This window comes from Phacochoerus africanus, chromosome 3 (genome assembly GCF_016906955.1).
Source record: "Phacochoerus africanus isolate WHEZ1 chromosome 3, ROS_Pafr_v1, whole genome shotgun sequence".
NCBI lineage: Eukaryota > Metazoa > Chordata > Mammalia > Artiodactyla > Suidae > Phacochoerus > Phacochoerus africanus.
This window is the reverse complement of record NC_062546.1, coordinates 24173166-24194969: the sequence shown is the minus strand read 5'-3', so window position 1 is coordinate 24194969 and position 21804 is coordinate 24173166. Positions and strand designations below refer to the sequence as shown.

The 21804-nt window shown below is 40.5% G+C and overlaps 3 protein-coding genes across 9 annotated transcripts in view; 1 reads left to right on the top strand and 2 right to left on the bottom strand.

The window, feature by feature from the left end:
- Positions 1 to 3392, bottom strand: part of NFS1 (NFS1 cysteine desulfurase) — a 29423-nt gene extending 26031 nt beyond the window's left edge. The window contains exons 1-4 of one of the 3 annotated variants that reach the window (XM_047771206.1): positions 3214 to 3392; positions 2487 to 2596; positions 954 to 1070; positions 58 to 141 (exon numbers count right to left, since the gene is read on the bottom strand). In XM_047771206.1, coding sequence (XP_047627162.1) covers positions 58 to 141; positions 954 to 1070; positions 2487 to 2596; positions 3214 to 3310 — 408 coding nt within the window. In that variant the 5' untranslated portion in view covers positions 3311 to 3392. The remainder of the gene's footprint in view (positions 1 to 57; positions 142 to 953; positions 1071 to 2486; positions 2597 to 3213) is intronic. The other 2 variants (XM_047771208.1, XM_047771207.1) reach the window with 2 other exon arrangements.
- On the top strand, positions 3358 to 5124 carry ROMO1 (reactive oxygen species modulator 1). Its single transcript, XM_047771209.1, has 3 exons — positions 3358 to 3474; positions 3664 to 3794; positions 4931 to 5124. Exons 2-3 carry the CDS (start codon positions 3664 to 3666, stop codon positions 5037 to 5039), a joined length of 240 nt encoding a protein of 79 aa, XP_047627165.1. The 5' UTR covers positions 3358 to 3474; the 3' UTR covers positions 5040 to 5124.
- Positions 5125 to 7119: 1995 nt separating this feature from the next.
- The window catches only part of RBM39 (RNA binding motif protein 39), a 31786-nt gene continuing 17101 nt past the window's right edge, over positions 7120 to 21804 (bottom strand). For 3 of the 5 annotated variants that reach the window (XM_047771200.1, XM_047771202.1, XM_047771205.1), the window contains 7 exons: positions 18531 to 18735; positions 17906 to 17983; positions 12879 to 12929; positions 9981 to 10062; positions 8710 to 8815; positions 8168 to 8246; positions 7120 to 8079 (listed from right to left, as the gene is read on the bottom strand). In XM_047771200.1, coding sequence (XP_047627156.1) covers positions 7979 to 8079; positions 8168 to 8246; positions 8710 to 8815; positions 9981 to 10062; positions 12879 to 12929; positions 17906 to 17983; positions 18531 to 18735 — 702 coding nt within the window. In that variant the 3' untranslated portion in view covers positions 7120 to 7978. The remainder of the gene's footprint in view (positions 8080 to 8167; positions 8247 to 8709; positions 8816 to 9980; positions 10063 to 12878; positions 12930 to 17905; positions 17984 to 18530; positions 18736 to 21804) is intronic. The other 2 variants (XM_047771201.1, XM_047771204.1) reach the window with 1 other exon arrangement.

Below are 21804 nucleotides of genomic sequence, written 5' to 3'. Positions count from 1 at the left end.
GGACACCATCTCGAGGTAAGGAGAGCCCAGATATGCCCTCAGGTTCCCTTCTCTTACCTTAATTGCTATGTTGTTGGATTCAGTAGCACCGCTAGTGAAAATGATCTCACGAGGATCGGCCCCAATCAGAGATGCTACTTGCTACAAGCCAAGACAAGAAAGAGAAATAAGTTCCCTAGGCAGGAATGCAGCTGCAGACACAACTAAGAGAGAACTCTGGAGCAAGAGGAGCTCCGCTGCATTCCATCAACTGCTCAGAAGCAGCTCTGTACCCACTAGGGTCAGACAAGAGGCTAGATTCAGCTACATCCCAAATTCCAGATACTTTTCCAGCCCAATACAAAATAACAATAACTTTGGAGTTTTGGAAAAAGCACTTATTGAGCCCTTAGTATGTATGGCCAATGTGTTAGTAAAACACATATCGCCAGAACTGTCTGATTGTCTGATTGAATCTACCAAATAACCCAAAGGAATAGGAAGTTTACAATCTCCATTTTCTCTCTTCCTTTCTTTCTTTCCTTCCTCCTTCCTTTTTTTTTTTTTTTTTTCCCCACACCCAGACTAGGATCAAACTCATGCCACGGCTGTCATACCCAGACTAGGATCAAATTCATGCCAGGGCTGTCACCTGAGTCACTGCAGTAATAGTGCTGGATCCTTAACACACTGAGCCACAAGAGAACTCCTACAATTTCCATTTTTAATGTAGGAAATTGAAGGTTCAAAAAATTAGATAACATGCTAAAAGTCATTTATCTAGGAAATGTGGGATCTAATCAAATGTCTTCAGAGGGATTCCAAAGGCCTGCTATTTGAATTTCTTCCTGAGAGGGGCCCCAAACCATTTCCACCTTCATTCACAGCTATCAAGAAAGAAATGCCTCCCACAAGCAACTGAACCTATGACATTAAAACCTCTGATATCAAAAGCTTGAGTCTTCTGTACTAACCTGGCGAGCATGTTCCATGGCTGCCTCACTTTCCCAGCCATATGCATGCGTCCGGGAGTGTGGGTTCCCATAGTAGTTGACTAGGTAAGGAAGCATGGCATCAAGCACCCGAGGGTCCTGAGCACAACAGAAGAGATCAAGATCAGTCTCCTTGAACCCATAGTTAACTCAGGCCTCCCTCCATACCCTAAAACATGCCCAACCTGTCTCAACACACTTCCGACCCTTCAGAACCTGCCCCGATTAGGCCTCAAACATTCTTCCATCCTCTCAGGTACTAACCAAGTGCTAGTTTAAAATACTCCTTGACAAAACCCATCTTTTTTTTTTTTTTTGCTTTATTTAGGGACGCACCTTTGGCATATGGAAATTTCCAGGCTAGGGGTCAAATTGGAGCTGCAGCTGCCAGCCTATGCCAGAGCCACAGCAACACCAGATCCTTAACCCAATAAGCAAATCTAGAGATTGAACCCACATCTTCATGGATACTAGTTGAGTTTGTTACCACTAAGCCACAATGGGAACTCCCCAAACCAATCTAAGATTATTCTACCATCTCCTCAGATAATCTACAAACATTGCCTTGTCCCGACAGCCATGCCTGCAAGCGTTTCCACTCCTGCCAAGCAATGTGATCTACAAGGAACCAGGACATGTCAGAGTCCCTGTGTTGATGGAAACTTGCATTAATATTTAAGCGTTTATAATGTGTCACGATTTATTCTAAGAGCTTCTTTATGTCTTTTACCCTGTTCAAGGAGTTCACATCATGGCTCAGCCATAATGACATGACCAGCATCCATGAGGATGCAGGTTTGATCCCTGGCCTCGCTCAGTGGGTTAAGGATCTGGCGTTGCCATGAGCTGTGGTGTAGGCTGGCAGCTACAGCTCGAATTTGACCCCTAGCCTGGGAACCTCCATGTTCCACAGGTATGGCCCTAAAAAGAAAAAAAAAATTGGAGTTCCTGTCAGGACTCAGTGGTTAACGAACCCAACCAGGATCCATGAGGGTTCAGATTCGATTCCTGGCCTTGCTCAGTGGGTTAAGGATCTGGTGTTGCGATGAGCTGTGGTGCAGGTCACAGACATAGCTTGGATCCCACATTGCTGCGGCTGTGGCATAGGCAGGCAACTGTAGCTCCAATTGGACCCTAGCCTGGGAATCTCCGTACGCTGCAGGTGCCGCCTAAAAAGACAAAAGACAAAAAAAAAATTTTTTTTAAATAACCTATTCCATACTTGCCCAAATCCACAGTAAGTGGATTAGTGCAGCTAATTCCAGATCCTATGCTTTAAACTACTACGAGTGCTTCCACTGAAGTGATTTGACCAAGGTCAACAGCTTGTAAGTAGCAAAGCCATTTCTAGTGGATTACAACTCAAGCTTCCTCACTCCTGGCTCATTGCATTTCCCAACATACACTTCTCAATGGCTCTCACTTCTACAGAGATTCAGCCATTTCTGTGCACTGCCACTTCTACGGTATAATTCCTATAAACAGTCCTGGGGAAAGCTGTCCCTCCATCCTTACCAGAGGAGTTGTAGCTTGCACATCCATATACAGAGGCCGCAGCACTGGCTCTGCCTCCGGAGCAGTGACTGCATCCGAGGGAACAGCAGACTGGGGAGCATGGTCTACAACTGACAAAAAAATGGAAGGGAGTGGCCAAGTGAGAGAGAATGCAACTTTGTACATAGAGCATCCAAGAGAGCAGAAGGTAAAAGCTGGATCAAGGTGTGTTAAGTTGAAAGGATGCTGAGGTCGAATCTCAACGTAAAAGGAAACAAAACATCAGAAAACTTGAGCAGAGCTTAAAAAGAGGTGAGGGAGAGAGAAAGAGTTCAGGGAGGGGGATGTTGAGACATTAAAATTGCATTGTTGGGAGTGGTGAAACCTGTGAAAGAGCAAAGCCATTGAGAATGAATGTGGAGACCATGGGTCAGGGTTTTTCTTCAAAGGTTAGGAGCTGGACGACCAGCATCTCTAAAATTTGGGCAGGAGAGGTCCTAAGGCCAAGCCTCAAGGGCTCTGAGGGCCTGCGGGGCAGGATCTATAGTGCGGGAGGGGGCGCGCAGCGAACTCAACCGTTCAGAGGGCCGGCCTGAGAAAGTTTGAGGGGTGCACCTAAGAGGAAGAGTCAGAGGGGCCGGGTAGCTGGCGGAAGAGGGACGCTCCTGAATATTCAGTTGCGCCATATCACACAAGGGAAAGATCGGCGTCGCCAGAGAAGTGTCAGCGAGCGGGCCAGGGAGCGTACCGCGCAGGCGCAGCCCCCGAGTGGGCGCCTTGGCCCTCGGCCTGGCAGCGGCGAGCACGGCTGCGGCCACCCGCCTCGAAGCGGTTCGCAGTAGCATGATCCTGGCGGCAGAAGCCCCCGCCCGAAGCGGCCGCGGTCCTCGGCTACCGAATCCCGGAAGTACAACTCCGCGCTCCGGAAGCGATTATCGGAGCTGTGCTATACGCTCCGCCTCGCGTTCGGTGTGAGACGTAGAACTCAGCGACGGAGGCCACGAGCGAGGTGAGGTGGGGGTGCCGCGGCGCGGGGACTCGAACGCTAAGAGGGCAATGGAGTCGGGCTACACCCTTGTTTCCCCTTACAGATTTCCCCGAACCCTTGGGCCCACTCTTCACCCTAGCTCCTCCCGCCCCCGCTCTGGTCTCTGGCTGGCGGCTAGGCCCGTACTTCCCTAACCTTCCAACCCCGCAGATGCCTGTGGCCGTGGGGCCTTACGGACAGTCCCAGCCAAGCTGCTTTGACCGCGTGAAGATGGGCTTTGTGATGGGTTGCGCCGTGGGCATGGCGGCAGGGGCGCTCTTCGGCACCTTTTCCTGTCTCAGGTGAGGGGGGCGGGCGGTGATCTCTGGGCGGGACTACCAGACTTTCTCGGTCCACACCGCTCACCACTCGACCTGCAGCCAGGATAGAGCCTACTTACTCCAATTCCCTCTGGCCTTTAACGAGCCAGATTTTCTAAACACCTTCAGTCTGGGAGGACAGGTTGGAAGCCTAAATGGTTGAATATGAGCTCTGACTTTAAAACGCTCTCTGGCCCTTACTCATTCTGTAACCTTAGGGAAATTGGAGCCTGCGTTTCATGTGTAAAGTGAGGTCTGTAACTGCTACCTCATAGTTTAAAGGATCAAATCAGAGCACACACAGAATGTGGCATATGTCATGTGCTCAATAAATTGTATTCCTTTTGTGTTAAATATTATATTTATTTCCAATTGCACATAGCAAACTTGCTGATTAATTTCACCTTTCTGGGAGTAGAATGTAGAATGTCATTTTCACACCTAAGAGAGACTGTATGGATCTTAATAAATTAAAAATTACTATTTAGTTCCCGTTGTGGCTCAGTGGAAATGAATCCGACTAGGAACCATGAGTTTGCGGGTTCAATCCCTGGCCTCGCTCAGTGGGTTAAGGATCTGTTGTTGCTGTGGCTGTGGTGTAGGCCAGCAGCTGTAGCTCCAACTGGACCCCTAGCCTGGGAACCTACATATGCTGGGGGTGCGGCCCTAAAAAGTGAAAAAAAAAAAAAAAAGAAAAAACCATTTATCGAGCACTTAGTGCCCATCTCTGTGCTGAATGCTGTTAACAACCCTGTTATGATCCCTATTTTACACTTGACACAGCCTGTAAATTGCTAATCTAGTTCTGGAATCCATGTACGACTCCCCAATCACTGTTTTAATGTCGTCTAAAAGACAGATGTTGTTAACCAGATCATATATACTCTGGAGGTAAAAGCAGCACAAAAATATGGCTTCCCTTTCCATGTTCTTTACACTGTTTCTGCTGCCTCCCACAATCTGAAGACAGTTGAATCCACCTAGAGAACCTGATGATCCTTTACCCACCTCATGTGAAATGTCCTGATTATAATTAAGTTGAAAAGCGGCAGTTAATTTCCCCATTCCCTCTTGTATTTTTGTTCCCAATTGGCCCCATCTTGATTTCCTCCTCTCAGGATCGGAATGCGGGGTCGGGAGCTGATGGGCGGCATCGGGAAAACCATGATGCAGAGTGGCGGCACCTTTGGCACATTCATGGCCATCGGGATGGGCATCCGATGCTAACCAGGGCAGTGGTTGCCCACTACATCCAGCCTCTCCAATCAGTCCCAGCCCATGTACTATAATAAAACAATCCTTTGAATATTGAGTTTCTTTTGGAAGCATTTTTCTTCTCACATGCAGCCTATTACACAGTTAAGAGAGATGCACTAAATAGGTTTGGTGTCTTGTTTCACTAACCTGAAACATTTTTTGGACTTTCCATAGGTTACAGTAAACCTTATTATTGGACTCTTTAATAAAGTTAGTGCTATCAGACTGTCTTTCACCTTTAAAATAGTGGCAGGTCTAGATCTTCTCAAGGTCATACTGAAAGGTTAACTTTTATTTTCAAAAAATTGTCCTTCATATGATTTGACCAGAAAAAAAAAAAAATTCCAACTTTTGTAGCCTCAAAAGGAATAAATCCCCATGATTTTCAAAAGCTGACACTGACACCCCCACCCCATTTTACTAACTGGCTTATGGTAGTTTCCTAGTAATGAGAAGCACCCCTCACCTGTAGAGGCAAAATAATTCCTTGACATTCTTCTAAGCGGAGCTGCCCTGCCAAGTATCTGTCACTAACGTTGTGGTGCAGTGGTTAACGAATCCGACTAGGAACCACGAGGTGGAGGGTTCTATCCCTGGCCTTGCTAAGTGGGTCGAGGATCTGGTGTTGGTATAGGCTGCAGACACAGCTCAGATCCTTGCTGTGGCTCTGGCGTAGGCCAGTGGCTACAGCTCCAATTAGACCCCTAGCCTGGAAACCTCCATGTGCCGCGGGAAGCGGCCCAAGAAAAGGCCAAAAAAAAAAAAAGGAAAAAGAAAATGGTAATAAATGTTACACAGAAAAATAACCTAACTGGAATATTTGAGGGCACACAGACACTCAGAATCCAACTGCAATCAAGGACAAACCAAAATAGCTATGGAAGAATACAGACTTCACAACCAAGTGGTTGTCATCCCAGGAACTAGTATTACTTAAATGATCTGAGAATAGCCATTTAAATTGTTTGGCCACACTTGCAGCATATGTAAATTCCCCAGCCAGGGATCAAACCCGTTCTACCAGTGACAATGCCAGATCCTTAATCCACTGAGCCACCAGGGTATTCCAAGTTATTCTTTATTATTAAATGCCTAACAAACTTGCTTTGGGCATCATTTACAACCCAAACTTCTTTCTTAGGTGGTGGACAAACTTGTCACCTCTTAACAGTATTAAATGCCTAAGGGCACATTTGCTGTCCCAATTCCCTAGAAAGGAATGACGAAAACAAACCTGATAGTACTTGATTCAAGAATAAAATTTTTAATTATTTAGATACTTGGAGACTTTGGAAAGAAAAAGTTGACATATATATATCCCCTTGTGACCCATGAACACTTACTGCTACCTAGTGTTCAAAAATAGTTAACTTGACTCTTGAAACTTAAGTTAAATAACTGAACCAAGTAAGGGAATTACAAAAGTCCCACAACAAAGTTGGTAGATAGTTGTATAATGCCTTCAAATTCAAACTAAGTATCTTGATATAAACCTGTAATACTTGTGCTTCAACCCTAACAGTACAGTAAAAACAAATAGGCAGGTGAGGAAATCAGTAATGGGAAGGAGCAATTAGGAGCAACCTAGCCTACTCAAAAAGGTTCAACCTACACATACAAACTCGAAGCAGAGTTCAGAACACAAAGTGTTTGGAAAGCTTGCTGCCCATGTAAAGTAAAAGCTTGACAAATGCAATTCAATTTGGGAAACCAGTTTTAACTTACAAGCTTCCATTCAATTCTTTAAATAGCAAAGCAATTTTTTCCCCCATAAAGATGCTCAAGACAACAAAGGGGAGAGGCCTGGGCAAATCTGTATGGTTTTCTTTCTGAAAAATTATTCAGCTTTCTTTCATACAATACCCCAAATACGAAGTATAGTAGAACTAAGGTAGACTAAGGAATGTACAGGGGCAACTTAAGATCAACAATTTCACTAAGAATTTTCCCAAAGAGGAAGAAGAAACTCTAAAAAGTCAAAGAAACTAATAATATTCTACCTTCAAGTTTCTATGACTTTAAAACATTTCAAAAATGAAGATTTCTTGTGGCCTTTTTACGAGAATTTTATTTGAGTGGTTCTTACAAAGATTGTTGCAATATGAAAGTCATTTGTTTGATAGAAATATCAAGCTGTCTTGTCAAACACACTGAAGTAACCCAAAAATATATTTCAGAGCTCACAGAGCTTAAAAAGAGCAAAGATTATATGCAACCAGACAAAACCTATTTCTGCATTTCCTATCTCTTGCTCAGACTGCTTTGCTTACCAGACTGTCACTAAACATCTTGAGGAAATGCAGGGATCATTTTGTTTGGAATCTTAGACACACTACAACACATAATATTTACAAAGAAACTTTTACAGATACATTAATTGAAAAAGATACCATCCAGAAATGTAATTTGAAATTCCTTTCCTTGCCAATTGGTCAGAATGCAGGATGAGATGTTAATCAAACAGCCCTTTTAGCTGCCTTAAAATTCCACAAACTGTATTTCAGAAACCTCTGTTAAACCATTAACCAAATATCAACATTAGTGAAATGTAACTGCTGTGTAAAAAGTTAGGCTTCTGAAACATTAAAAACATCATTGCATCCCTGTCTGCCTTTTTATGTTAAGCACATTTGTCCCCTAGAACTATTCCTATATATCCTTAATGTAATTTTCTACATGTACAATTAAAAGGCAGAACAAGAGAACAGCTTTGTATACAGTGGGATTTGCTATTTAGGGAGAATGAGCACACTGCATTCCTGTTAACATTTTTATTTTTTCAGGTAACAGGAATTGTATACAAATGACAGTAGACCCTTGCCTCTTTATTTTTATCTAAATAAAAGATAACTCAGGATGAATTCTCAAGAAAGAAAAAAAGCTATGTACATAAGGGACTATATTTTCCTTCATCGTCTACTTGGAACCAGTAGTTGTGTTGCTGTCATAGAATCAGGAAAGAGGTTGTGATAAGTTGGAAGAGGTACATATGCTGCTGTAATCATTTTACCTGTTGAAAGAAACAGATATGAGGGTTTAGCATCTTCACTTAGATGACACCATTAATAATAATCATTCAGAAAAAAAGTCAAACTCACCAGCAAACCACCTGCCATGCAGTGCATTGACAGCAGCAATGGCTGCAGCAATTGATGGGCACTTCACATACACATTGCCCTAAAATAAAACAAAAAAGGTTAAAAGTGGTGTGCTATACAACATAGTTTCCAATAGGTTTATTCATGTTACCTGCAGAAAAATGAAATGCTCTATAATGACGTAAGTGTTTCACTAGCTACTATATATACCTAGAATCTTATTGAAAATAGTTTATCCTCCCTCTTCTCCCCAAAACTGGCCTTGTTACTATCTTCTGGTTTGAAAGATGCTAAACAATGAAATCAAGGTGCCAGAACATCATAGCAAGCTTTGAACACTAACCAGCAGCACTGCTAAATGATGACCTGATCTACTTCATCTTCAACTATTTGAAAGCATCTCTATTTTGGAGGGGGTGTATTTATTTAGTCAGTATGTTAAAACTTCTTTTAGGAAACTACAAAAATTCCCTCTAAGGAAACTATGCCCCAAGAATGTGAAAATAAAGAGATCAGAGAGTAACAATTTCTATTAAGAATACCTGAGCTGAATTTTTATCGACATAAATATGAATAACTCCTCCATGCTTATTACATTCTTCAATCACATCATCTTTGATCTCTGTATCCCATCCAACTTCTTCTTCTCTGGAACAAAGTATTAAGTCTATTAGACACTACTCAAACTTATATAATATAAAAAAAGACACTTTCACCAAGCTTATCACCATTTCATAGGACTAGAAAAAAGTATACTGGTGATAGAAACTAATACGGATACGGGAATTCCTGTTGTAGCTCAGTGGTAACGAACCCGACTAGTATCCATCAGGATGCAAGTTTGATCTCTGGCCTAGCTCAGTGTGTTAAGGGATTGCTGTTGCTGTGAGCTGTGGTATATACAGGTTGCAGACCTGGCTTGGATCTGGCACTGCTGTGACAGAGGCTGGAAGCTACAGCTCTGTTTTGATCCCTGGCCTAGTAACTTCATTATGCCACAGGTGCGGCCCTAAAAACAAGGAAACAAACGGATACAAGCTTCACATAAAACTGCTAGATAGGAGTTCCCATCGTGGCGCAGTGGTTAACGAATCCGACTAGGAACCATGAGGTTGCGGGTTCGGTCCCTGCCCTCGCTCAGTGGGTTAACGATCCGGCGTTGCCGTGAGCTGTGGTGTAGGTTGCAGACGTGGCTCGGATCCCGCGTTGCTGTGGCTCTGGCATAGGCCAGTGGCTACAGCTCTGATTAGACCCCTAGCCTGGGAACCTCCATATGCCGCGGGAGCGGCCCAAGAAATAGCAACAACAACAACAAAAGACCAAAAAAAAAAAAAACTGCTAGATATAGGAGTTCCCGTCGTGGCGCAGTGGTTAGCGAATCCGACTAGGAACCAGGAGGTTGTGGGTTCGGTCCCTGCCCTTGCTCAGTGGGTTAACGATCCGGCGTTGCCGTGAGCTGCAGTGTAGGTTGCAGACGCGGCTCGGATCCTGCGTTGCTGTGGCTCTGGCGTAGGCCGGTGGCTACAGCTCCGATTCGACCCCTAGCCTGGGAACCTCCATATGCCGCGGGAGTGGCCCAAAGAAATAGCAAAAAAAAGACAAAAAAAAAAACCTGCTAGATATAAATGCAAAACAAAATCTGCCAAGCTTTCAACTTTCAATCTTGCAATTATTTCTAATTTGCATAAAAATAATTACACTGAAAGAATCAAAATTGTTGCAGTTGAAACATCCTAAATGTTAGCTTACACATTATAAACATTAAAGCTTTCACAGCATACCCTTCTGAACTTGACCAAAGTAAAATACTTACGTTTGAGGGTTAAACATGTTAGAGAGTTGGAAACACTGTGTTGCAAGAGGCTGAACAGAGGCAGCTGCAGCTAATGCTGAAGCTAAAAGAAGAAGAAAAAAAAAAAAAGAAATCAGTTTCATGGAAAATGCATCAGAATATCCCTCTAAATAAAACAAAGCCAAATATAACCACTGAACCCAAAGTGGGAAATTAGGGTATTCAATCACTTCACTAATTCTCTGTAGCTGATAATACTATCAATGTACCAAACCCAATTTTATTTTTTTTCTCGTCCATGCCCAAGGTACATGAAGTTCTCCAGGGCCAGGGAACAAATCCCAGCAGTAGCTACCACCTATGCCACAGCTGCAGCAACGCCAGATCCTTAACCCACTGTGACAAGCTGGGACATAAACCAGCATAGCCAGAGACAAGCCTGAGCATTAACCCACTGCACCACAGCAGGAACTCAAGAGTTTTATATTATTATTTTGGCTGTGGTGTGAGTCTTAATGTGGGATCTGGGATTGAACCCAGGTAGCAGTGGTGAAAGCAAAAAATCCTAACCACTAAAATAAGGGAACTCAAGGGAGCTTCATTTTTTAAGGGAAATTAAACCTTAAGTTAGCGAAAATCCATTCAACTAGACAAATATCAATACAAAATCAGGGGAATAAAAAGATTTCGTAGGACTGCTGGAGTTTATACCCCAAGAAGGGGATGATGAAAATACAATCTTTAAAATTCCAGCTAAATCAGAGTATGTATGTATGTATGTGTATATATATATATATATATATATATATATATATATATACACAGACACACCTTGTTGAATTTCTTAGGTTTCTGCCCATGAATATATAGTTACATATTTTCTTTCAAAAAGACGAAATTTTTGAAAAGAATATACATGACATCATCCAAGTATTTAAGATTTAATGTCTTATGACTATAAACCTATTGTAAAATCAAACTAAAACTTTAAAAATGATTAGGTCCTGTTTTAGCAAGAGAAACATTAAAATGAGTAACATGTATCCATAAATTAATTATGCATCCATAAATTTAAAAATTATGAAAACTACTAGAAATTAACACTAAGGAGCAAATTCAAACCCATTGGTTTTAAATGAGAACATTTTTCAAGGTAGATGCTCCACTCCCTTTACATGATATAGGAAACATTACCACCAGTAGCAGTTATAGAACTCACCGTAATCATAATATTTGACCAAATTTCATTCCAATACATAACAAATATAAATACAGCTACGGATAAAACAGTGCATTAGAAATGAGGGTAACTGCAATGAACAATAACCTGAGGAAACATCAGAAATATTACACTGAACAAAATTTAGGGCTGTGTATGAAATACATTATAAAAAATCATTTCTGATAGGACCGCAAATATTTTTTTTTTTGGCTGAACCTGCGTCATGCGGAAGTTTTGGGTCCAGGAATTGAACCCCGCCACACCAGCCACTGAGCCACAGCAATGACAATGACAGATCCTTAACCCTCTGAGCCACCAGGGAAGCCCCTACAAGTGCTTTTTGCTTCCTTAGTTTACTTCAATAAACAAATTTTTTTTGTTTTTGTTTTTTTTGTCCGTCTTTTCTAGGGCTGCACCCACAGCATGTGGAGGTTCCCAGGCTAGGGGTCTAATTGGAGCTGTAGCCACCGGCCTAAGCCAGAGCCACAGCAACGCCAGATCCGAGCAATGTCTGCAACCTACACCACAGCTCACGGCAACGCCGGATCCTTAATCCATTGAGCGAGGCCAGGGATCGAACCCGAAACCTCATGGTTCCTAGTCGGATTAGTTAACCACTGAGGCGTAACAGGAACTCCAACAAGTTGTTCGTCTTTCAGAAAATGCTCAATAAAATAAAAATGCTAAAATAACATGGCAAATTCTATTCGAAAAAAAGATGCAAGAGTGCTAGTGTTACAATGAAGACAAACGAATCCTACTATATATACCTTATCATAAACAAATGGAAGTAACCTTGGAAAAAATACTAGAAGGTCATTATATGCTATGAATACTCAAAAATATTATTAAAGGTATGATTGAAATATCCCAGCTCAACCTAGATAAATGCAGAAAACAATGAATTTAACATAGAAATACAGCTAAGAGAAAAATCCAATTCTACTTTTAAAATCTGTTAGAAAAAAAAGATTGAGTACAGTTGTACATTTGCTGGAAGAAGTAGTATACATACATTTAATTCCTGACTATCACGGAACAAGGAGATCAAGGACAGACCTTTATCTTACAGAATAATTTCCCCAAACAACTTATATACTGTAAGACCCTATTACATTTATTATACTAAGTATACTATACTATACTAAGTCTTACAAAACTGTAAGACCAAACCACCTCAATTAAAATGCTCTATTAAATGACGGATTTACTAGGTAATTGGAAAAAATAGCCTATTTTAGAAACTATTTCTATCTCTGACATCTGCATGCAATTTAGTTCTGGATAATATCACTCACTGCTTGGTACTTCTTACACAAATCACTGGTATTAGAGTCAGTATTATATTAACTGGGCAGACTCCATGTTTTGAAAGATTTGTCTAAAAAATGACAAATTTCATTTTTTTGCCATCTACATGAGTTATTATAATCAGAACAGAAACATACAAAAGTAAAAATAATTATAAGCAAACTAAAACAAAAAGAGGCATGGACATTTACTATCTTTATATCTGTGTAATTGTAATGACTTGGAATAGGCCTTCTAAATGTGAGTCACCAGACAGCTGTAGTAATGACACCATATGTCATTCTTACAAAATTAGGCCTAAAATACAAACTACAATAATAACTATATATACAACTGTCTTGCTACATTTACATCCACATCAAAAACAAATAAAAAACTCAACTCACCTTCAGTCTGTTGGGAAAGTCTTGTTTGCAAATCTATAACAAAAGAGAATTCTACAGCTCAGTGCAGGAACAATGAAGAGCCTCAACTAACAGGGTAAATGTCAGGAAAGTATTAATAAAAGAGGACTATGGTAGCAGGGTTTATCATAAGGTACTTATAGTAAAACCTGGCAGCCAAACCTCCTTCCCCATTCCTCATTGACAAGGCTTTGGGGGCCTTTTTCTTTCCTCCGATCCTAAGAAACTTACTTACACCTCTCTCTTCCTATTCCTACTACTATTCCACATCTCAAATGCATTAGTCTATACTACTCTCCACATGGGAATAATGGGAAATGGGGAAAGGGAAGCACACCGGTCAGAAAATGCATGAAAACCCTGATCTTGAGAATTCAATTCCAAGTACTTGGGATATTTGACTGTTCTATCAGTGTCAGTAAGCATTTTTAAAAGATTTACAGTAAAACAGTAAATACTGCAATAGTATAGGTGAAACACTTTTAATAACCTACGAATTAAGTAGCAGGAATATCATCACTGAAAAAGACACCATTCTAAGCGCACATGAATTTTCTTTTTAAGAGCTCTTTCAAGTTTTGGAATGTCAAATCTAGCCCAGAAGTTAGCAGTTTTATTAAGTCTGTTTCCAGGCCTAGTCTGGATATTTAATTAGGAGGAAAATCTAATCAGATTTACAATAATTTATGAAATACAAGAATAATCTAAGTATCCAGTCTGTATTAAAAATAAAAATGCTAATTTTTACCAAGGTTTTGTTTTTTTTTTGTCTTTTTGCTATTTCTTGGGCCGCTCCTGCGGCATATGGAGGTTCCCAGGCTAGGGGTCGAATCGGAGCCGTAGCCACCGGCCTATGCCACAGCCACAGCCACACCAACGCAGGATCCGAGCTGCGTCTGCAACCTACACCACAGCTCATGGCAACGCCAGATCCTTAACCCACTGAGCAAGGGCAGGGATCGAATCCGCAACCTCATGGTTCCTAGTCGGATTCGCTAACCACTGCGCCACGACGGGAACTCCCCAAGGTATTTTTTTTGGCTGCTGAGGCACATGGATTTTCCAGGCCAGGGATCAGATCTAAGACACAGTTGCAACTTATGCCACAGCTTGGCAATGCAGGATCCAAAAACCCACTGCGTGGGGCTGTGGACTGAACCTGCACCTTGGCATTGCAAGGACAATCTCCCCATTCCACAACAGCAACTACTGTCTCATATAATTGCCAACATTATACATTAGAGGCAAATTACAAGAAAACTGCCAGCATGTAAGTGAAAACAGCAACAACTCTTGAGTGCCATAATATCTTGAAGTTTATTTGCTACATTTACTTTACCCTTTCATTAGTAGGTAGGCACTTGACTTGCTTCCACATCTTGGTGATTGTAATACCACAGTCATGTGGGGGTGTAAGTATCTCTTCAATTCTTATTCTAATTCTTTTGGGTATAATATATATACCCAGAAAAACAACTGATGAATCATATGATAATCCTTTTATTTATTCATTTTGTATTCTTAGTGCCCCACCTGCCACATGCAGAGGTTCCCAGACTAGAGGTTGCACAGGAGCTGTAGCCACTGGCCTATGCCACAGTCACAGCCACGCAAGATAAGAGCCGCATGTGCAACCTACACCACAGCTCATGGCAACGCCGGATCCTCAACCCACAGAATGAGGACGGATCAAACCTGCATCCTCATGAATACTACTAGTCAGGATTATTACCACTGAGCCACAATGGGACCTCTTTGAAGTTTAAGTTATAAAAATATGACAGAGAAATTGTTTCGATTCAGTAATCTAATTTTCAATAACATGTGATTCAGCTGCAGTCCTTTATTACAATTCAGGTTTTCTTTTGAGTACAGAAAATGATCATAAAACATGGGCAAAATTGCAAAGGGATCTGCATCCCAAGTTACATGGGGATGTAAGAATACCTGAGTTCTAGGTGCTCAAAATTGGCATCTCAGGGAGTTGCAGAAATGTAACTGGTGTATACTGAAGGAACTTGAAGACATGACCATAAAACACTGTCAATAAACTTTAAATTATTACACAATTTGTCTTTTCCTAAAATGGGAAAGAATGTATAGATATCAGAAATCCATGCCATATTAATGTATAAAAATCCCTATCAAAATTTCAAAAATGATTATTCAGGTCATTTGTGCCAAGTGAGGAAACAAAGCATGGGTTTCATTAAGTTTAGTACTAACTTATCTTTAAAAAGACCTGTTAAGCTTCCTGAGTAAAGACATGGATATTGAGATGCAGCACTCTTGATTTCAAAAAAAAGCTTTAAAGGGCTTAGGGGACAATGGCCTCAAATATATAAACACTGAAGGATTTATTTTAACAAGAAATGTATTAACTTTCAACGACTCTCTGAAGAAAAATATCCAGTTATGTAAATTTTTACCTAAAAACTGAGTGTTGATTATTAATTCAGTTGTAACAGCAATTTAAGGGAAGTTTTAAGAAAACAATCAAATGTTTTTTCCCCTTTTATGGCTGTCCCCACAGCATATGGAAGTTCCCAGTCTAGGGATCAATTCAGAGCCATAGCGGAGACCCTCGCCACAGCTGCAATAACACCTGATCCTCTACTCACTACAGGAATTGAACTGGCACCTCTACAGCAACAACCTGGATCATTAACCTACTGCGCCACAATAGGAACTCCAGAATCGAATTTTAAAATCACCTTTCAAACGGCTTATTCTAAGCAGTCCATAAGTACATTTATAATTTTCATCTTTAATATAAACTACCCAGTGAGTATGCCCAGAGAAGTGTCATCATTCACTTTATCATAGGAGAAAATAATAGGTGAGGGAAAAAATACTATCTAATAATGAAAATCTTCAATTAGGCATATATATACTGTTTACAACAAATCAATACATTTGATACGGCACCCAAAATATAACATAAGATTGTTAAGAAATGAATCATGTCCTTGCATTAAATCCCTCAAGGTACACACTAACCTCAAATGAAATACCTAAAATACGGTAAACAATCAAGCATTTCTCTAAACTACTCAAAGAATGAACTGAACAATGGGAAATAATACAAGGGTAAGTTTTCAGGTAAAATAATTAACTTTCAAACTACAGACTAGGATATAGTTCAGGAAGTGATGGGTTTAGTATCTTCTTTAGTATCTTCAATTACTGCAAGTGGCATCTATGACTATGTGATCATTGTGAAGAAATTAAATGTCTAATACTTGTTCAAAAAGTCAAAATAAACAAAACAATAATTTAAGGAAACATTCGTCAAATAACTCAAATAAAAAAATGCATTAATGCTTGTTTTTTTTTTTTTTTAATTTTTACGCCAGCATGTGAGGCATATGGAAGTTCCCAGGCTAGGGGTCAAATCACAGCTATAGTTGCCGGCCCTAGGACACAGCCATGGCAATACAGGATCTGAGCTACATCTGCGACCTAAGCCATAGCTTGAGGCCAACGCCAGATCCTTAACCCACTTAGCAAGGCCAAGGATCAAACTCACATCCTGACACTATATTGGGTTCTTAACCTGCTGAGCCACAATAGGAACTCATATCAGTAATTCCTATTTCAATATAAATCATACAGTTTGACAAAAAACACAAGACCCTAATGGCAGGTTTTCTAAAGCACTCACAAACTCCAGATATTCACTAAATGAGGAAGATGGTAACACCCACCTCTCTAATAAATGGCAAAGAATAACATACAAGCAAAAACAATCCTCTACTTTAATGCTTTTTAATTATCAAAGAACCAACTCATAATAGAAAATAGCCATACTTTCATGGGTTAGTATTTCCTGTCATCAAAGTCTGAAATACAAGAAGTGGTTCTCATTAGATACTCTAAAAGCAAATCTTCAACATTTCAAAATTCAACACTATCCTAGTTCATAGGTTTGGGTTAACATCAAGGTTTATAAAAGCAAAGTTCAGGCCACTGAGCCACAACCAAGATTAGAACATGTGTTTCATAAACTGAACCACTAAGTGTAACTATCCGTCATTTTCTCTTTTCCTGACCTCTCTGGAAAATTGATTCCCTAACTAAAAATCTCAAAATACAATTGCCCTTTGAACAACTTGGGAGTTAGGGAATCCAACCACCTGGGCAGTTGGAAAGCTGTAACTTAGTCAGCCTTCTATATCCTTGGTCATTCAGAATTCACTGATTTAACCAACCATGGATCACATGGTGCTGTAGTATTTATTATTTTTATTTATTTATTTATTTAGTCTCTTTGCCTTTTCTAGGGCCGCTCCTGAGGCATATGGAAGTTCCCAGGCTAGGGTTCTAATTGGAGGCCACTGGCCTACACCAGAGCCACAGCAACTCGGGATCCGAGCCGCACCTGCAACCTACATCACAGCTCACGGCAATGCTGGATCCTTAAGCCACTGAGCAAGGCCAGGGATTGAACCTGCAACCTCATGGTTCCTAGTCAGATTTGTTAACCACTGAGCCATGATGGGAACTCCTGTAGTATTTATCATTAAAAAACAACACCACCCACATGAAAGTGAATTGTTGCAATTCAAACATGCATTAAGAGTCAACTGTATTATGTACTAGTTTAGAAAGCAACTTTTTTCTGTACTCTTAATATTGTTATTATTTTAAATAAAGCTTAATTTAAAGGCCTCTGGTAGCTTTCTAAACTCAAACATTAAGAAAAAATTTTTCCTCTCAAACAGTATCAACTTTGGGGTCTTCAGTGAAAGTGATATATTTCAAAAGATGTAACAACTTACAGCAATTTCAATTAAACAGTATACAGGGTTCAAAAATACCCTGAAAGATTATTAACCATTAAATAACTATTTTCTATCTCAACTTCCTTATGTGAACTCTTTAAATTATAGGCTAAAAGTACTTGATGAATTGAATTCTCAGTAAGTCCTTTTAAATTCAAAAATTTGGCAAATTTTCGAATTAGGTGAAAAAACAATGATTTCCAATAGAAAAGATTCAATTCCTACCTGCCACAGCACCAAATGCCAAAGAACCACTCATTTGCAAAGCCTGCTGTGCTGCTGGTGGGATCTGCAAACCTGTACCTGTAAAAGAATAGATTTTCAAGTCCCGCTTTATTAAGAGTGGGAAAATTCTTGATTTCCGGGTGCTGAATACCAAAATCATGTCAATAAAACATGTGGTCTCTCAGTAGCTGGTAGCTGGAACAGGGAGATGTTTCCAGGACCCTCTCAAAGGCTAAGGTCCCTTACATAAAATAGCATGATACATACAGTCTGTCCTTTGTATTCATGGATGCAGGAACTACATATATAGAGGGCCAACTGTACAATCAGGATATAGTATAAGCTCTGCAACTTAATTTATCCTGAAGTATGTGAACATAATTATTAAAGAAAGCAAAAGGAATTCTAAAACATGTGAGGTGGTACTCGAAAAGCAGCACCAGAAGGTAAGATTCCTTTAGAACGTTAAGGCACAGAATTTCACCTATAAAACTACAAGTGCTGCTCAAAGATAATAAAGTCAATCCCAAAATAAGAAAAAATCTTTCCCACTGACTTATCTGCATGGTCACCTTTCTCACTAACATATCCACAACTATCATTCACAACAGTAGAATAAACTTACCTTCTGCCAGTCTTGCCATTAATTGGAGACGACCAGTTGTTCCCAAGTCAATTCCAGTCCTTTCCAGTTCATCACTGTCCAAAAATGAGCTAGCACTGGAAGCATCAGTACGTTCAGTAACATGACCAACTTTCATTGGCCTTCCTGCGAGCTCAAATCCATTAAGTTGTTCCAAAGCTTTCTTGGCACATTCTGAATCAGAAAACTATATAATTGACAATGAAATAAAAGTCAAGTAATTAGTTCACTTATACATGCAACGTAAAAAAGTGCATACTTATTAAATCCAGTATATTCAATAATTAAATCTGGAAAGATAATGTAAAAATTTCAAGGAACAAGTAATATAATCTGAATTATCAGGCCACCAAAACTTAGAAAGATTTGTTAATGTGGTTGTTTAAATGGCAAAATATTATCAGGTTAATGAGACTTGTCTTTAGGAATACAAAAATCTTAGTAATACAGTGTGAAAAGTGATTTTTCAAACATCAAAATCCCCTTTAATATGCTAGGATGAAGTAAAATACTTTTTTCTCTCATAAAAGTGAATATTCACAAAAAAAAGTTCACTCAGGTTTTTAATGCAGCTTGGATCTGATATTGTTGTGGCTGTGGCATAGACCGTCAGCTACAGCTCCAATTTGACCCCTAGCCTGGGAACCTCCATATGCCATGGGTGTGGCCCTAAAAAGAAAAAGAAAAAAAATCTTGGCTGTATCCACAGCATTCAAAATTACTGAGCTAAGGAGTTCCCATCGTGGCTTAGTGGTTCACAAACCCGACTAGTATCCCTGAGGATGCAGGTTCAATCCCTGGCTTCTCTCAGTGGATTAAGGATATGGAGTTGTCATGAGCTGTGGTGTAGTTCACAGACGTGGCTCATGTTGGGGTTGCTGTGGTATAGGTCAGCAGCTACAGCTCTGATTCAACCTCTAGCCTGGGAATTAACAAATGCTGCGGGTGTAGCCCTAAAAAAAACAAACAAAAAAAACAAAAGATGTTACTGAGCCAAGGATCAAACCCCTGATGCAGCAGTGATAATGCTGCAGGATCCTTAACCCACTGGATCTTATAGGGAACTCTTAAACTAGTCTTAATTTCAGGATACAGACACAATAAAACTTTAAATTCACATGGTCTGGTTTTAATTTAATGGTAGAACAAGATATAACGTCACTAATTCCACGGGTTATCTTTCACTAGAATGTACAATTGCTTAAAAATTGAACAATTTTTCCATTATTTAGGCAGTAACAACTACAGAAAGTTATAAACTTACACAATCTAGCTTTGCATACAGATCAGTAAGTGACCATTCATACGTACATTAAAAAATTAAAATCCTTTGGAAAATATGCCATCATTGTTTACATGACACTCAGTGGTGTTTTAGTGAAAACTGTCGATTGAGCAAATATTCAAGCACTAAACCTATTATACAGAACACTAAATCATTTAGATGGTAAATAGAATGAAATATTGAAAGTGGCATGTAAAATCCACTAACCACTTTTTTTTTTTTTTAGTGACGGTGGGTGAGAGAACCATGCTAATGTTACTAGGAAGAAAACAGTATGTTATCTTGCTGTTTTATAAATAACTTCTTTCATCAATATACACTGAGGCAGTTAAAACACCTTTGATGAATGAACACATTCTCATTACTATGGGATACATTTAGATGTTACATTAAATTTGTAAAGGAAATACCTTTTTTTTTCTTCTTTTTTTTGGGTCTTTTTTGCCTTTTCTAGGGCCGCTCCCTCGGCATATGAAGGTTTCCAGGCTAGGAATCAATCGGAGCTGTAGCCACCAGCCTATGCCACAGCCACAGCAACGCAGCCACGTCTGCGACCTACACCACAGCTTACAGCATTGTCAGATCCTTAACCCACTGAGCAAGGCCAAGGATCGAACCCACAACATCATCGTTCCTAGTCGGATTTGTTAACCACTGAACCACGACGGGAACTCACTATTCTTTCATTTTTTGTTTTAAGGACCACACCCTCGGCATATGGAGGTTCCCAAGCTAGGGGTCGAATCAGAGCTGCTGGCCTACACCATAGCTCACAGCAATGCTGGATCCTTAACCCACTGAGCGAGGCCAGGGTTCGAACCTGCATCCTTATGGATACCAGTTAGATTGTTTCCAGTGAGGAATAATGGGAACTCCGACAGTTATTACTTCTTGATTAAAAACTGGGAACTCCATATTCTTAAAAGGACAGCAATGGTGACAAATACCTGTGTTTTAAACCACACTTTCCAAGCTTAGAAGATAACTGGAAAAATAGCTATCGTGTAACTGGATTGCATCATAAAGTAATCCATGAAGTTTACTTTTATTTTTTATTTTATTAAAAAAATTTTTTTAAGGTCACACCGGTTTCCTACGACATTTCCAGAATAAGGGTCAAATAAGAGCTACAGCTGCCAGCCTATGCCAAGCCACAGCAATGCCAGATCTGAGCTGCATCTACAACCTACACCACAGCTCACAGCAACACCAGATTCTCAAACCACTGAGTGAGGCCATGGATGGAACCTGGATTCTCATGGATACCAGTTGGGTTCGTTACCACAAGCCCCAATGGGAACTTGAAGAGTTTACTTTTATTTATTTTATTTTATTTTATTTTTTTTGTCTTTTGTCTTTGCTGTTGTTGCTATTTCTTGGGCCGCTCCCGCAGCATATGGAGGTTCCCAGGCCAGGGGTTGAATCGGAGCTGTAGCCACCGGCCTACGCCAGAGCCACAGCAACACCAGATCTGAGCTGAGTCTGCAACCTACACCACAGCTCACGGCAACGCCGGATCGTTAACCCACTGAGCAAGGGCAGGGACCGAACCCGCAACCTCATGGTTCCTAGTCGGATTCGTTAACCACTGCGCCAAGACGGGAACTCCAGAAGAGTTTACTTTTAAAAGGGTACCTATAGGTGTTCCCTACGCAGTACGGCGGTTAACAAACCCAACTAGGATCCACGAGGATGAGGGTCTGATCCCTGGCCTCACTCAGTGGGTTAAGGATCCAGCATAGCTGTGAAATGCTGTGTAGGCTGGCAGCCACAGCTCCAATTCAACCCCTAGCTTGGTAACTTCCATATGCCATGGGTACGGCCCTAAAGGCCCCCAGTCCCCCAAAAGGGGTACCTTCATTCACAATTATTATGGCTGCCACTTCATACCCTATTTAAGGGAATAGGCTTCAATGGTCAGCAACAAATACTTGCAATAAGGTAAGGCTGTTCATAGTTGTGTGGTATGGC